We start from the raw sequence: 18,326 nt of genomic DNA, 5'->3' as shown, positions 1-18,326 counted from the left end.
AAGCCATTCTTACGGGGCCTTGTGGAAGCTGGCAAGAAGCCTGGTGTGCAGAAAATTTATCTAATGAATCCCTGGATGCACCACATGCCTAGAAGAATTAACTCCCCCAGTGTTAGAAGAACATTCCTCAATGGCAAAAAGAGACTGAGGCTCAACCAGGACTTACAAATCCTAGAAAACGTTCAATGGCAGTTTTGACAATGAAACCTATTACTGTAGGACTGGTTCCCATAGTATTTTGATTAGAGGGCCTTTTGGCACATAACTTATTTTCTAAAATTATTTTTGCTATAGAGAAAAATAAAGAAGAAAATAGAGAATCACTCAAAATCTCATTACTTCAGTACGACCACAAACATTCATATCCCCTTCGATTTTGTTCTATGCATATAAATGCAGATATTTATATGGTTGAAATCACACTGCAGATACATCTTGATTCTGCCTCTCTTTTATTCCCTCCCCCCGCCAGAGATTCTAATAAGCCCTTTTCCACAGCCTTTAACATTTTTCTAAATGGTTTTTTTTTTTTTTTTTTTTTTTTCACAATCGGGGTCTCACTCTGTTGTCAAGCTGGAGTGTAGTGGCACAACCATAGCTCACTGCAGCCTCAAATTCTTGGCCTCAAGAGATTCTCCCATCTCAGCCTCCTGAGTAGCTGGGATTACAGGTGCAAGCCACTGCATCTGGTTCTAAGTGTCTATTTTTAATGGCTACATAATAGTCTATCCTACGAATATGCCAGAGGTTACCCACGCATTTATTCTTGTTGAAAATTTGTGTTGTTTGTAACTTTTTAATATTAGAAATAATGCAGTCATATTATTTTTTATTTAAAGTTTTGTACATATTTCAGATTATTTCCTTAGTATAAATCCCTAAATATAAAATTACTTGGAGTCAAAGATGTTAGGTAATATTTGACCCAAAGAGAAATCCACTATATTGCAAGGAGGCAATATATTCAATTCTTTAATAATTATACAAAATATGTTTGACCAGAGGATTTAAAAAGTTATAATAATAAGCTATATATATATGATAGGTAATGTCCTAAGTTAGTGGATTTAGAAAAACTTATCTTGAATAATAAGATATATGAAACTTGAGTAATAGAAATGGAGGAAACTGCAGTGTTTACATGGCTAAGACTACAAGTGAGCCTAAAATACAGGGTTCAAATCATTAGTGTGACTGTTGGGTTAGGACTAAATTGTACAGTTATCACATCTGTTGCCTTAATTATGGGATCCCCTTCTCATATTGATGAGATTATAATTTTGATAATTCATATGCAAAATGAAGTAATCAAGGGTGAAACAATAACACCTGACTCTGGAAAAGAGATCTGATTCAATGACTTTGAAAGGGGTATGTGCGATGGACAAAGAATAAGAGAAAAAGGAAGTAAAATTGGGTTCAAATAAAAGGGAATATACTGAGCCCTCAAATCCAAGGAGTAGTAGGTGTATCCTACTACTGATTCACCTCTTCTGGTGGTAATTTTACGCAGAATGAGCTGAGAGATAGTAATGCTCATTCTCTTGTTGGCTTCCATGACCTGATTTGTGTTACTGCACCTTACTGTCACCAGAGGAGGTCAAGTCCATCCAAAGGGTATAGACTAGGGAGCCAATGATGGATTGGACATTGTAACATTTGCTACATTTTAACTAACAATTTTCCTAAAACTTTCTACCAGTTACACACATTCACCAGAACTAAATATTATTATTTTGTTATTTGCTAATTAGGTGGTCAAAATATAATACTCCTATTTTAATCGTTGCTTCTTTGAGTTTCAGCCTTTTCTTCTGTTTATTAGTCATCTGTAATTTTACTTCAAGTAAATTGTTTGTGTTCTTTGGCCATTTTCTATTGGAATCTTAGAAGTTTCCATTTTTATTGATTTTCATGAATTATTTATTTATCATTAAACCTTCAGTATATTTGTTTGTAAGTATCTTTCAAATTTTGTTATTTGCCTTTGCATTTGTCTATAGTATTTTTGTGTTGGAAAAATTTTAAATTGTAATATAGATGAGCCCTCAAACTCCTTTCTTTGTGATTTCTTCCAGTGCTTTTTTACTTAGAAAGACATTTAATATCAGAGGCAAAATAAACATTCACTTATTCTAAAGTTTTATGGTTTGGTTTTTTAAATATTTAACCCTTTAATCCACTTTGGAGTTTGTTTTGATTAGGGTATAAAGTGAGGAGAGCTTCTTTCTTTCCCAAAGAACCAGACAATTTCCCAACACTGCTTGGCACCAGGCTGAACAACTGCATCCAACCTTTTGGTGCAAAGCAATATACACAACTTGTATATATTCATTCATTCATTCAGCTAATATTTATTGAATATGTATTATATGCCAGGCACTGTACTTTATGCTGAGAATACAACACAGAGCAAAATGGACTAAATTCCTGCCCTTAGAGCTTACATTCTAGATGAGGAGACAGACAATAAAAAAAAAAGAAACAAGTTGATATAAACGATAATGTCAGGTAGGGATAGGATCTGTCAAGAAAATAAAATAAGGAGATAGAGAATTTCTGAAATTTCATATTTTGCTTCAGATACCCTCCCTCCTAGTATTGATTATATTCTATTATAGTCAATTCCTCCCCACGTCCCTCCTCCCTCTTCCTTGTCTTCTTTCTTTACTTTTCCTCTTTCTTCTTCTTCTTCTTTTGTTTAAACATTGCTTGGAGTAAACAGACTGGGGCTTAGGAAGTGATCTTTTAAAACAAGGATGGGGTTATAATAGCGTCCTAGAGGTCATATGGACCAACTTCACTTTTCCATTGCTTCATGTGTTTCACTGTGATCAGATGTACTTGGATTTGTGATACAATAAGATAATGAGGCCACCCCCACCGCAGCTATATTTAGCTAACATTCAGGGAGTGACCTACATAAAACCTATAATAGACTTTAAATCATACCTGAGTTTAAAGAGGTACCCACGTTCATTCAAAGGCCACATACAAGTCAGATGTGAACAGTAGGGAGGTGGACAGGGAAAGCACTGGAGGTCTTGGACCAGTGAGGCATCAAATCGACGCTGAGTGAAGATCCACCCCTGCTTCCAGGCCTTTGTTCAAGTTGGTGCCTCTGCCTGAAATAACCTTCCCCATATCCACTTGTCAAATGATTCACTTGTCCTTAAGTACCCAGTTCAAATCCTCCAGTCAATACTAATTTATCCCTCCATCATAGAATTTTATCAATGCCTCTGTTGTAATTCTTTCAACAGCCTACTTGTGTAAGCTATTTATTATATATGTTTTTCAGGTTGTAGACACTTAAAATCAAGAAGAATGTCTGTTTCATCTGTTGAATCTCCTATTAGGCTAAGCAGTAGACTTTGCACATAGTAACTGCTCAATAAGTATGCATTCAATTGAAATGAAGTTGTTTCCTCTACCCCGTCCCATAGCTGGTCTGAATCTAAGAGCAGTATGGTTAAAAAAAAGTTTTCATAATTCTTCTATGTTCGCTTGCCCTAACTGGGCTCACAGCAATGATCTCTTGAATGATATTTCTGGTAATTAGTTATTTTCACTTTAGTGTCACTTTAACTCAACAAACCTAAATGACATTTACCCTAAACTATCTGCCTCTGGACTTCTATATTTCTGCTTGGGAGACCACTCTTGTTCCCAGTTACCAGGGCTTAAAACCTTAGAGCCAACTCTGAAAGCACTCTTTCTCCCAAAGCCCACCAAGCCCTGCCAGTTCGTTCATTCTTCTCACGTTCTCCAGATAACACTGCCTGAAATCTAGAGAGGACCATGGGTTTAGCAAGCTGCTTTAAATAACAAATTACGTCAGAATAAACTTCCATGATTTTTAAGAGAAGAGATTTACTTTAAATTTACAGTTGGAAGATAGCAGCTGAATAAATACTATTTAGAGAGCCAAAGCAGCCTGATATGACTCTTGTTGCAAAGATGTTTTACAGAACTGTCATCTTCCTTATAAATTAAATTATTCCCATTGTTTGAAAGTAGCTTAAATTTTTTGCTATAACTATGTTTGAACATTTACAATGTCAACCCCCTTTCAATTCTCAGTTCTCCCTACTAAAATAGGAAACTAAGAAAAACAGATCTTGCTCTCTCCTCCTCTCTGATGGAAATAGGATTGTGCAGTATAATGGCCATAGTGACAATGGCAGCAAGTGAGAGAAGCAGGGTTGAGGTGGGGGTGGTAGTTCTGCATTTTATAAACTGGATAACTTGCCCTTCAATAATCAGTTCTCTCAAAAGTACAATACAAGTAGTGGTACCCTCTGCCCTGCCTATAGCACAGTCTTGTTAAGAGCACAAATGCAACAGTGTACTCAGAAGCACTTGTGAGTGCTAAAAATCTCTGTATATAAAGGATAGTCATCACTATTGCACATGGAAGTATTCAAAACAATCGACTTGTCTTTACCTGGTAAATCTGCGTGGAAGGATTATTCACCGGCATATGTTCATTGTCTCCTGTAGGGAGAAAGAGCTTTGTTCAATTAGCACGACTCATTCTTTCCCTATCCTCTTCAGATACACCCAGGGAATAAGGGAACTTATAGGATCCTCTATCTGTGCCTGTGTGGCAAGAAACCAATGATTCAAGAGCAACAGAAATTAAGCTGGTATAGGTGGTTTTTATACTCACGTGTTATAATGACCAAACCATATCTACCTGATATACTTTTGTAGTAAACCATGTTCTACCACAGTAGGGAAGTTTCTCCACCAAACCAAATGATTGTGGCCGTTACCAGCCAGAAGGGAAAGCATGTGAAGCGTCTCCCTCATGCTCTCAAGGCTGACTGAAGTTCACCTGAGGGGACAGTTCTACAGTCAGGAAGGTGGCTATTCACCAGGCATGTACTGATCTCAGGAGGCCTGCAAAAAGTGTCCCTCACTTCTCCTACCTCTGATCTTTGTCACACTTCTGAACTCTGCCCTACTGTCACGGCCAGGATCAGCTAAGGGAATCTTGCTGTCCTCCTGTGCAAGAGGCTGATAGAAGGGAATTGTCAATGGAAAGGTTCTGGGAAGGAGGCAGGCAGAAGAAAACAGCATTGTCCACACGAGACCGGGAAACACAGGACAAACATAAAGGAAGTGATAGGTTGTAAAGGCTATTAATATTGAAAACCTATGGAGAAAATAAGGTTGGCCTAGAATGTACATTTGGTTGTGTGGATGGGTATACTGTTCTCCTAAGACACACTGGTACAGGAAACCCCTCCTTAGAGGAACCAGCCTCTGTATGTTAAGTTCATGAATAATATATGACCTCACCCCAGAATCTATACACACAGACGCCTGCCCCTATAAAATCCAGATTGTTTGAGATTACCAAAACTCCCTGCACAAGCTTGAGTAGAGATTATTTAGCCCATTTCATATTATGTCCCAACAGCCTGGTATAATGGCAACAACCAGGACTTGGGAACAAAGACCAGGATCCCAGACCTAAGTTTGACGTTTTGTATTAATAGTTGTAGCCTGACTGCTCTATGATTGTTTCCTCCTCTGTAAATTGGAGGTAATAACAGAACCTACTTCTACATGGTTGCTTCTATATGGTAGGATTAAAAGACAAGGCACTTATGCCTCTAGGCTAGCCTAGAAGGTGTTAGATGTCTATTAGTTGAATCTGTGTCTTAGCCTTACTCAGCGTGTTGTTGTTAGACAGTCCTAAAGTTATTGCTAAGAAAAATAAGATAACAACTCTGACAAAATTATATATATATGCTATATATATACACACACACAGCATTTCCTATTTTTAAGTGCCAAATCTGTGTTTGTCATGGTCATTATCTGATGATAGGGAAATGAGAATAGTCAAGTTAACATACTATCATGTTCTGAGACAGTGGCAAGACAAGACTAAAACCCACATTCCTTGAATCCTGAGCCCTAAAGCAAGACAGAGGAAAAATCTGACCTTGCTTTGTTTTGGTTTTTTCCATGGTGCCTGTTGCTTCTTCCCTCCAGTCTATTCTTCAACATTGCATCATCATTGTCCTGGCTCAGGCCACCGCCTCTTCCCTGCACCTGTCAATTGAAATCAAGAGTTAGGGACAGCAGGTAGAACTCACAAAGAAACTAGACTTACTTTATGTGTCAACTTAAAAAATTTGAAATCAACACAGTTTGTGGTTTATGCAATTTCAGAAGAGTAAAAACATGAAGCTGAGTAAAATTTAGCTTAAAGATAAATATCATCTTGTGAATAAATACAAAATTCATTATTTAAATGGGTGGTAGTTTTAAATATACTACATTCTTTATTTGGATGTCTTGATTTTATTAGCGGGTTATAGTTTAGGGAAATTATCTTAAGAAGAAAAAACTGGAGCAAGTATGAAGGCTAATACACCTATTTCTATTTCATTAAACAGAAAGTTCACTGATGGCCTTGTCCCTACTTTCAGCATCTGGTAGACTCCTTTGCCCCCAGGAGATGCTTGTCAAAATGTGGCCTGGCTATTGTGACCATTAGACATGAAGGTGCAAGGTCAGAGTGCTATCTAACAAGCACACACACAGTCAGTGTTACAGACACTGGCCTTCTTTTTAACCATCCAGCATTTTAACACTTTCCTATGTTTGGAGCATTCTCTTGCCTTATAAGGCTTGATCAGATGTCCCTATAGAGGCACTACAGAGACTACAAGTGCCAGGTTCTCCTAGCCTCCCTTGCAGGTGAGGCATGATAGACACATGACCTAGGAGATATCAGTCAGATGCACCCACCTCAACTGACACTGGCAGTTGCAGAAAGATTTCAGATATACTTGATATTCTTTCTACTTTCTAAGAAATAGAGTTGTTAAGACAAGCAGCAGTAGCAAGGATAGTGGCGGTAACCAATATCTGGTACAGACAGTTGAGGAAACTCAAGCTGCTGCTTGTGGTGCTTTCCTCCAGAACTACTGTACTATAGGATTTGGGGCAGTGTTGCTGGCCACACATAATGCCAAACTGGGTTCTCCAGTCTCCCAGTGATTTTATGAGCTAGTCATCTCCTTTCAATAAATTCCTTTGCTGCTTAAATCAGCCAGAGTTGTTTTCTGTTGCTTGCAATTAAGAACTCTGATTGAAACGATATAAATATGTTAGCACTATCCAAGATCAAGAAAACACAAGTTCAAATTTCATTCATCACTCTAGAAAAGACAAATCTAAGCTATAGTAACAAAACGCACATCAGCAGTTGCCGAGAGCAGGAAGTGGAGGGATGACTGGGAAGGCGTATAGGGAATTTTTGAAGGTGATAAAAAGGTTCTATTGCTTAATTGTGGTAGTGCTATATGACAGCATACATTTGTTCAAACTCATCAAATGTATATTTTAATTGGGTGCATTTTATCCTATGTAAATTGTACCTGAAGAAAGTTGACTTAAGACTTTTCATTCACCTACTGAGGTCTATGAAGCAAAATAATAAATTAGCAAAAGTGGGAGGGTACACATGGATGACAAGGCATTAGGGAACAGCTACATAGTTATAAATGAGGAATATAAAGAAAGGCCATATACTATTTGAACTCTTACACATATTTCATGTGAGCATGAAAGTTATGTCAGGATAGGGCATCTTCCCTAGCTATCTTGAATCTCTTTTCATAGCTGATATAAGCTTTACTAAGATGAAGGTGTTCTTTTCCTGAGCAATTGTTAATTTGTTTAATAAACTTATTAATATTTATCAAATAAATAATGCATTCCATGATGAATATAATTAAATCATAGAATGTTAGAGCCAAAAAGGCCCTGAGAAAATTATTTCATCACACTTCTTCCTTAATAGGTAAAGCAACCAAGGCCTGGAGAAGGGAATTGAAGTGAACTGCCCCAAACCACACAGCTTTGAAAATTATTATTAGAAGTGATTGCTGTTACTATTTGGGGAAAAAAGTCTTCAAATAGGTAAAGCCATATTTTTATGGATAATTTATTCCCAGGGATTTAGCTATCTAATCTATAACTAATTGAAAACAAACAAGCAAAAAATTCATATATCATAGGTAAAATGAAAATGTATACATTTTCAGAGCTAGGACATCCTCAAGTTCAGATATGTACACATGGCCACTGATTTCAAGACATAATAAAAGATATGTGACTGATAGAAAGTAAGTCAGAAATTCTATTTTATTTAGTTAATTACAAAAGCAACAAAGCTACATTAGAGAAAATTTGGAAAGTATAGAGGGGGGAAGAAACAACCATAATGCCTCTACTTAAAGAACTATCATGATCATTTGTTTGTATTGCCTGTCAATCTTCTTTCTCTGGAATGTTTTACATAATTGTTAACAGAGCCTACCTATAACTTTGTACATAACTATTCCACCTAAGTTATAGTATAAGCATTTTTCTTTTAAAATTGGATTATTATTATTATTCATGCTGTTTTTATTATGGCCTATTTTTCTACTGGATCATCTGCCTTTTCCTTATCAATTCATAAGAGTTTCTATTAATGGATATTAACTCTTTATTTGTCATATGCAATATTTTTCCCACGTATCTTTTTATCTTTTGACTTCGTGGTCACTTTTACTATTGAAACATTTTAAAATTTATGAAGTCAAATAGATCTGTTTCCTTAATTGCTTCTAGTTTTCTTGAGTTGGTTTAAAAGCTCTCTACAATGCTCAGGTGATTTATATGTTTTCTTAAATTTTCTTCTAAGGTTTTTCTCATTTTTTAAAAGTGTTTAATTCATCTGAAATTTGTTTTTACATATGGGATAAGAGAATATTCAACTTCCTTATATTCCAGATGTATAGCCACTTGTACCTGAACTGGTTATCAAATAAACCATCCTCTTTCTTCATGGAATTTAAATATCAATTTTTGTCATATATTAAGTTCCCATATATATTATGGGCTGTCTATTCCATTCTGATCTATCTACCTATTCCTATTCCAAAATCACAGATTATAGATGTTTTTCAGTGTTTTAAAAATATCTGATAAAGCAACCCAACTATTTTCTGTTTTTGGTAAATGAAGTTTTCTTTTAGTCCTATTTTACTAGAATTTTTATTAGAAATGGACACTGGATTTTATCAGAGCTTTCAGCAGCTATTGATAGAATAGGGTTTTTCTCCTTTAATTTATTGTTGTAAAGGATTATGGTAATTCCCTGATGTTGATCATCCTTAGATGCCTAGAATGTATGCTTAGTCATAGGATATAGTTCTTTTGATGCATTGCTGGATTCTACTGATTAATGTTTAGATGGTTTTTGCATCTGTATTCATAAGTGATTTTGATATGTGGAGGATATATTGTTTTTTATTTTTTATTCTATTTTATTTTGTCATTTAAGGTTATGCTACCCACAATGACATGACATAGAGGAGGTTTTTTTTTTTTTTTTTTTTTTTTGGTCTTTATAATCTAGAAAAATTTTAATTACGTTGGAATTATCTGTTCTTTAAAAGATAATAGAGCATAGATATGAAAACCATTTGGTCGGGGTGCCTTTTTTAAAAAGTAGACAAATCTTTAAAGCCTTTTCAATTTCTTCAAAAGAATTTGGTCTAGTCAACTTTTCTACTTAATTTTGTCATTTATATTTTCCTAGAACACCATGTCTTTTCTTAAATTTGTCAAATCTGTTGATAGAGCACCAGCATTTTTCTATGTGCTAAATAAGCCATGCTGGAGAGGGATTAACATTTATTGTACAGCTGCTATGTGCCAAACACTATGCTTCATATTTTATTTATATTGTTTCATTTAATTAAATCCTCACATTGATCCTATTGAGGATGTATCATTATGCCCATTTTACAAATGAGAATATTGATGTATGGGAAAATGATGTAATAATATGCCCAGGACTGTGGACTAAGAAATGGCAGAGGGAGCCACAGTTGCTATTCAGGCAGGTCTGTGTGATTTCAGAATTAGTCCTTTTATTACTCTTGGCTTTCTCCAAATAGTTTCATGATTGTTATATTTAATTACTGAAAAATAGTTGCTTGAGGAAACGTGTCATTGTTTTCTTTCCCTCCCCCAATTATTATTAGGATAGTTTCCTGTTTTTCACTATAATAAATGAACATTATTAATGGAATATAGCCCTCTTTTTTCATATTTGGGACATTTTTTCTTAGGCTAAGTTTCCAGAAGGGAACTTCTAGGTTGAAGAGCATGATCATATTAATGAGTAGTATATATTGAAAAGTACATTTAAAAAGTGAAAATAACAACAGGATTACTTAGAAAAGTAATATAACTTATTCTGGAAAAAGTCTTGTTGTGATTATGAAACGCCCTTTGAGATCTCACTTGTACTCTGCTCTTCGTTTCGTACTGGGAATCTCTCACTCTGAGCCTCGTAATTCTTTACTCTGCCCTTGCTAGCCCTTAAATCACTGCCTACCTTTGATTAAATAACTATCAGATGCTACCACATTCTTCTCATAAAGTTCATAGGGCTTCTACTTCTCCCTAACCTTCTTTCTTTCTTTCCCTCTCTACAATTAGCCTCTAACAACACCCTTGGCAGATGCTTGGGAAAATACTGTTAAGGTTTTAGAAAGAGCCTGTTGGTCTCTAAATCATCCCTGATCATTACATAGAACAATGGTTTTTAGTTTGTATTTTTGAAGCCCTTAGGCTTTCTTGAGTATGTGTTGGGTGAAGAGAGGAGGCTCCCAAGCTGGTGATGCACTGGGCCCTCCCTCTCCTTCCCTTCAACCAGAGTCCCTGTGTTCTTGTCTGATTCACATTTCACATACTACAGCCTTGGAGGAAGAATGTATTTCCTTTTTCTTCTTTTTCTTCTTTTTTTTAAGAGACAGGGTCTTGCTATATAGCCCAGGCTGGTCATGAACTCTGGGGTTCAAGCTATCCTCTGGCCTCAGCCTCCCAAATAGCTGGAACTACAGGTGCCTGCCACCATGCCTGGCTAAGATTTGCTTTTAAAATCTATTCCTGCTCTTTAAAAACAAAGGTTCTATAATTATTGATATAGAGAAACAGGAATATTGAAACATTTACCTAAGAAGTTGTAGCCAGATTTTTGTGAAATTAATTTTTTACTGTTTAAAATAATGAAGTTAATAGAAACCCAAAGAACATTAAAAACTCTCCTGACCCTCCCCCAGACTGACCTAGAATGTGTACCCTCCTCCCCACATACACACACAAGACCACAAAAACTTCGGATTGTCTATTACTTTCCAATTACTGCTGTGACAGAAAAGGAAAGTTTGGCACCTTGGGGAATTAAAATTAATTGAAAGCAGACTTGAGTTAATTTCCATTTCAGTGTCCTTTATTGAATGGGTCTTTAGTGCACATTTCTAATTTAGTAGAATGAGAACTTTTTATGTTGGGGGGAGGGTGACAAGGAAATACTTTCCTCTGAAACTAAAGTAATTCAACAGGACAAATCCTGCAAACATTTTCATAAAGGAGAGTCTATAGGATCTTTGTGTTTATAGAAAAATGCTTAAAAATTATGATAAGGACCCTTGTTTGGTTTTTTGTTCTCTAAAGCCCAAAGGCAACACTATTTTGTGGCAGTAACACCTTGTTAGTACATGCTTCATAGTTTTCAAAGCACTCTCACCTACATTATCTCTCTTGATCACTGCAGCAATGCTGTGCAGCAGACAGAGCACACGTTCCATTCATTTTATATGGAAAGAAACCATAGCTCGCAACAATTATTTGTCCAAAGTTACACAGGAAGTAGTTCCAAGTATGAGCATTAGTCTTTCTGTTATACTATATCTTTAAATAAACTGCTCCATGCCACAGTATTCCAAAGCACTGTAATATAAGGAAACACTTTTATTGTCATAAAAAAGGTGTCAATTCCTACCTGGGCTCTGGTAGCCATCTGAATAAGCAGACTGAATGGATTGATAAAAGGAAAAACGTTTTGGCAAGTCTGATGAGAGAAAGAGATTGAGAGAAAGAGAAAGAACACAAAGTAGGACTAAAAAGAGGGATGTAACCACCAATTCAGTGGATGTAAAATACTATTTATTAAATTCTATGTGCAATTTATTGCCAGTAATTTTTAAAAGCTGGACACCCAGCCTGAGCAAGAGCGAGATCCCATCTCTACTAAAAAAAATAGAAAGAAATTATCTGGACAACTAAAAATATATATAGAAAAAATTAGCCGGGCATGGTGGCACATGACTGTAGTCCCAGCTACTCGGGAGGATGAGGCAGAAGGATCCCTTAAGCCCAGGAGTTTGAGGTTGCTGTGAGCTAGGCTGACGCCACGGCACTCTAGCCAGGGCAAAAGAGCGAGACTCTGTCTCAAAAAAAAAGTAAAAGCTGGACGAAATGATAATTTTCTAGGAAAACTTAATTATTGAAATTTGTTTTAAAAGTGATAGAAATGTTCTTACCTAGAAAAAATATCTATAGAAGATATTGAAAGGGAGGGTCAAATATCTACATCCCAAATAAGAAACAACTCAGGATAATATCACAGGAAAGTTCTATAAATAACAATGACTACACCATTTTATCTGTACCAGAGAATAGAACATATGTAAATGGAGAAATCTAATTTATAAGGTGGTTCTGATAATAAATTTATTCAAGGATAGCCTAAATTAATAAATAAATATACATATATTCTAAATAAAATGTCACAAAACAAAAATACAACACTATGATCAGCAGAGTTTGTTCTAGAATATAGAAATGGCTTGATGTTTATACAGTTATTAATATAATTCATTAATCAACATACTATAAGAAAACAAAGAATACAGTGTGACCTTTAGAAGCAAAATGATGAGGAGATATGACACATCTCACAATATGTAGGTACACAGGTGTTTAAAATGAAGATACCTCAGTGATAATGTAACTTTTCATACCCACTTACAAAAAATTATCCTTGAATACATAGCAATTTAAAGTAACAAAGGCAATAAATTAAAGAATTAAAATAGGACTCTGCCACTAAACATCCCAAACAATAAATGTCCTGATTTTGAAAATGGTGCCTGGTCCTCAAGTCAGCCTCTTACTTGACCTTTTCTCTAACATAGGTACAGCTAGAAACAGTGTGGCTCCTGCCACCGAACCAGGTCACAAGCCATCACCACATCCTTAGTTAACTGCCTGGGTACTACTTCCCTCGCCACACTGAGCAACCAAGGAACAGAGAGGGTGTTTTATTCATTTTTCTATTGCTGGCTCCTAGCACCATTCTGAGCATGCTCTCAACAAATGTTTGTGCAAGAAACGTGCTTTGTACCACAACTTAAATCAACAATAAAGAATTAGTGGTAAATATGGAAAGAATTTGGCCTGGAGATGATTTTTATGAGGAAAAAAACCCCTATTTTATTCAATCAAGCAAAGTTGCACTGGCAGAAATATATCCCCTGTGCCCGCCAAGAAGAGAAAACCCAAGAGAGAGCAGGATTTCCTAATGAAAGGACCCACACCAAAACCAGCTATACTGATGCTGCATTGCTACTAGCAACTCCGAAATGCCCGGAACCAGCGAGAGCAGGAGCGAACCATAGAGAAAGGGCAATTCCATAGTTTGGAAGCACATGGAAGGTTCTTTACATCAAAAAATGGGATATCAGGGATCCTCCCACCCTGACTCCACTGGCACATTAATTTTTGATGTTGTTCACCTGAAACCAATCAGGATACGGTAATCTGGTAGAGTTGATAAGTGTCAACATCAATCAGGAAAAAAAGAATGCCAGCATGCTATCACACACACACAACAAACCACCAGACAGAAACAATTATTTTAAGTATAAAAGTGCCTCATTCAAAACATCAAAACTTATCAAAAGTTTCAGGGGCTTTTCTGACTCATTTTATTGCTTGGCATACATAAATGTGTCCAAACCAGATTCTGTGAGCCTGAATGTTGAACTTCATCTCTTTTCTTATTCTGGTTTGACTCTCTTTAATATCAAGCTTTCAAACACGTTCTCTCCCTGGATTCATTTGAGTGGAAGTTAAGAGCCTCTCGGAGATGCTCTGTGCAAGAGGCAGAGATCCCCAGCACAAGGTAAATATCTACTTAAAGAGGAAATAAAGTGACTGTCACTGTACTTTCACTAGGTGAGCCCTGGTTGGAAGGGAGGAGAGACAGTGAAGGACAAGAGAGGCTCCTGGGAGATTTATGGAGGGAAAGAACCCTGGGCTCCAGGGAAAGCTCTCTCCAGCCCTAGGGATGGTTAGTCCTCAGGAATATTCCTTCTGCTGAAGCAGAGACAGTTGCCAGACTCCCCAGATCTGAAAGGTGGCTGGGTTTGTAGTACCTTGTGAAATAGATCATCAGTCACCAAAGCCTATTTTAGGTGAGAGGGGAAACCAGGTTACTGTTGCCTCCCCTGGGAGAATTTTTTTCATAGTTCAGATGAAATGACATCCAATTTGGATCTGCCTTTGGCGCTTTCAGAACAGCTAGAAAGGAGAATATAGTAAAATCCAATCTTTAGCAATACTGCAATTTCCCACTACTTCTCAGTGAACAAGGACTCCCAATGAGCAAAGACTCCAGAAGTTGGAAACCATAGACAAACCTTGAAAACTGATGACCTCAATTAGAAAAATAGCCCACAGCCCATGCACCCTTGACAGGGGTCAGTGGTGTTCTCTTGTCACCAAAACCACAATATTCTCCCAGTCCACTCAAAGCCTTTATGTATTCCTACCTGAGGATCTGCCCCACAGGTACCCTGCCTAAAACTTCTGCTCTCTGCCAACCCAAGTCCTAGTCAACCTTCAATGGACAGCTCATGTCTCGTACCCTTCCTGAAGCCTGCCTTGGTCATTCCCTTCAACTGTCATCTCTCCTCACTAATGTAAGGATCACCGTTCAACCCATTATTATCACAGAGTCCAGCAGTAGAAACCTAGAAATGGGAAATAGTAGACATAGTTGTTGATCAATGAAAAGTGTAATTCATCATTAGTTTGGCTATTTCCTTTATAATTTCAGCTTATTTCATACATGCCCTCCCTAGAGCTAAGGCAGACTGAACCCAACCAAAGAGTAAATTTTTACCACACCTGGTAAGTTTGGAACAAGGAGAAAAGGGTGAGACATTCCATAAAGAGGTCAGAACACACTAGGGCTGGTTTTGCTAAGAAGCTATATTCTGATTCCTAAATCTTTTGTTGCATTATTTTAATTTCATTTTTTGGACCAAGTTGATCTGCTCTCATCCTACACTCCACTAGTTGTGAAATCCTTGTTAGTCTTCATTTATAAGATGTCTTCAGTTTTTTCCTTCCCTTTTCATTGTCATCTCTTTGGTTTAACCATGACTGCTTTGTGCCTAAACATTTATAAGAGCATCCTAATTAGTTTATCAGCCCTTTTCACTGCCACTAGATTACTTTCCTTTAAATATCACTTAGATTGGCTGGGCGTGGTGGCTCACACCTGTAATCCTAGCTTTCTGGGAGGCAGAGGTGGGAAGATAGCTGCAGCTCAGGGGTTCGACACCCACCCAAGCACAGTGAGACCTTGTCTCTATATACAAAAATAAATAAATAAATATCACTTAGATCATTTTTTTGCTCCTGGAAAAAAAAAAAAAAAACTTTGGTAGGTGTTTTGTTTTTCCTTCTTTATAAAACAAAATACAAATCTCAGCGTCCTCCACAATGTCCCTGGCCTTCCCTCCAACCTTATTTCCAATATATAGGAGGTCTTCCAGCCCCCTCAGTCTTACTCACCACTTGCATTACCATTTTTTTTTTTTTTTGAGACAGGGTCTTGCTCTGTCACATGGGCTAAAGTGCGGTGGTGTCATCATAGCTCATGTAACCTTAAATTCCTGGACTCAAGCAATCCTCCTGCATCAGCTTCCTGGGTAGCTGGGATTACAGACACATGCCACCACTCCCGGCTAATTTTTCTATGCATTCCTACTTTGTCTCTCCCTTTCCCTGCTGCTTGGTCTGCCCTCCTCACCCTGCTCCAATTATCACATCCTTACTCATTCTGCAAAGTCTAACCCAGGCCCATTCCCTCTCTGGAATTTTCCCCCTTCAATCCAATAGGAAATTATCTGGGTAGAAGTATACTAGACTGGGAAATAAAAAGAAAAAAAAGAGAAAATGGAAATTATCCTTCCTTCTTGGAATAACTGTAGAACTCAATTGTAACCCAAACCAAGATTTTCTATTGTTATATATCTATGTAAATTATCTCATTTTTTTAAGTTGATTATAAACCTCTCAAGAAAAGAGGCCATTTTTTCCATCTATTAGTATCCCTGGTACCTAGTCTATACTCTTTTTACATAGAATAGAAGCTCAATAAAAGTTTGTTGACAGAGACTATAAACCTGCCCAAACACTGGCAATGTTAACTATTTAGCACATAATCCTCCCCAGTTAATGAATTATTAATAATTAATTGATTAGATGTTCTCTCATCTAAAAATCTGATAATCAATAGTTGTAGATGTAGAGACTAAGGGAAAAATAACTGGAAGAAGGAAACCCTGAGAGAGAGAACAAAGGGGTTTAATGTCCTATCTAAGTGGGTGGAGATGGACAATCTGAGCTTTGAAGTGGGGAAGATGTAGATTCAAATCCTAGGTCCACGATTTAAATAGCTGGTTGACCTTGAGAAAAGGACTTAACCTCCATAAGGGTCTAATAGCTCAGTATCTGGTATGATTATAAGTCTCTATTTATGATTATTACTGTGCTTTGCAATTTTGCCTAGGACCAAGCTGGAAGATCAGTTCTAGGCTGAGATCAACAGAGGTAAAAGGAAAAGCAAACATTGGAGTCTCCTGAGGCGTCTAGCTGTGAAGGTTTCCAAGGGTAGGGATACGTTAAGCTTCTGGGTCTGAAGTACCTCGCTCAGAAGTGAGCCCCGCTCAGGGGCAGGTTACGGCTGCACAGCCAGAATGGAGAGATTGCATCGTGGCAGCAGCCTCAGCCCAGCCGTGGGTGGGAAGGGAGCCCACCAGCAGCCAGTAGCTTGCTAACTTTGGGCCTAAAGATGGGGTTAGAGCTGGACTAAGGAGCTGCCCCTGCACCAATCTATCAGAGGTACTAAAACATCCCTGGGAATATGAGAGAGAGAAAACTAGATTTATCAGACTTCTCGCAAGGAAGGTATCTTGGATGACTGAAACAAATGCTTCAGGAAGCTCCTCAAGGGCAGGGGTGTGTGTGTGTGTGTGTGTGTGTGTGTGTGTGTGTGTGTGTGTTTGGGGTGGGAGTGGGGTATCCTAGATGCAGGCTTGAGTAGCAACAGATGGTCACCAAAACACCGTCTAAGAAGGCTGAGTCTGGTTTTTTTGTGGGATTTTTGTTTTGCTGAGTGATGTAGCCAGTGGGAGGCCAGAGCTGAACTGCTCTTGATCCTGGATGGGAAACTGAATACTGCCCTTGGAGAATTTCCTTTTTCTCTCCTCTTCCACGCGGGGATTAGTCTCTCTTCATTCAAGTGTGGAATATGGAAAGAAAATCCATTTGAATAAATAACAGATTTTTTAGCCTGCCAGTGGTATCTTGATCCAGCTCTGCCTGTGAGACCTTAATTTGAAATCTCAGGAGCCCCATCTCACTAACCCCAGCTCATGGGTTCTGCAAATCACTACCTTCCCGTATCCTCTGGGGCTGCTCTTCTAATCAGAACTGGGGAGGCTGCCTGGGAGGGGCTCCGTATTTGTCCATGTAGCCAGTCAAACACTGGTAGATAGGATTTTGCTATTTTTAACAGCCAGTTACTGGACTAGCTGAGCTTACTTGATTTGTTTCTCTATTTCAGAGTATTTCCAATAAAATTTTATAGTAGTTAGTTATATATGTGCAGATGATCAGGGTTCATGCCTTTCACCAAACACTTTCCTGCTCTTGGACCTTTGTTCCTCCTACCCTCTATCCCCAAATATCTTTCCCTATGTAATCAAATATTTCTCATCCTTCAAGGCTCAATTCAAGCACTTCTTTCTCTGTGAAATCTGCCGTGATCCTCCAAGTCATAATTAGTCAATCTCTCTTCTACTACAGTCTCATACCATATTGTTAGTATTTCTTCCTGCTGAGAATTATAGGCAATAGCCTCTATGTCTGTTTCCCATACAACATATAAGCTCCCCTAGAGCAGGGACCATTTCTTATATTTATCCATTGTACCTGGCAGGTAACTGATTCATTTTTTTGTTTTTAATTTCAATTTGAATTTTTTAATTGACAAAGTATAATTGTATATATTTATGGGGTATAATGCAATATTATGAGATATATATATATATATATATACACACACACAATGTGGGGTGATTAAATCAAGTTGATTAACAAAT

At 37.5% G+C, this 18,326-nt stretch overlaps 1 protein-coding gene across 1 annotated transcript in view; it reads right to left on the bottom strand.

Annotated features, from left to right (window-relative positions):
- The window catches only part of ARHGEF33 (Rho guanine nucleotide exchange factor 33), a 65,693-nt gene that overhangs the window by 39,714 nt on the left and 7,653 nt on the right, over positions 1-18,326 (bottom strand). Inside the window, exons 3-4 of the mRNA XM_045549447.1 lie at positions 5,960-6,069; positions 4,448-4,497 (exon numbers count right to left, since the gene is read on the bottom strand). Coding sequence (XP_045405403.1) covers positions 4,448-4,497; positions 5,960-5,984 — 75 coding nt within the window. The 5' untranslated portion in view covers positions 5,985-6,069. The remainder of the gene's footprint in view (positions 1-4,447; positions 4,498-5,959; positions 6,070-18,326) is intronic.

The sequence above is a fragment of the Lemur catta genome, chromosome 4 (genome assembly GCF_020740605.2).
Source record: "Lemur catta isolate mLemCat1 chromosome 4, mLemCat1.pri, whole genome shotgun sequence".
In the NCBI taxonomy this organism is placed as follows: domain Eukaryota; kingdom Metazoa; phylum Chordata; class Mammalia; order Primates; family Lemuridae; genus Lemur; species Lemur catta.
The sequence above is the reverse complement of the archived record's forward strand: the minus strand, read 5'-3'. Positions and strand labels throughout refer to the sequence as shown.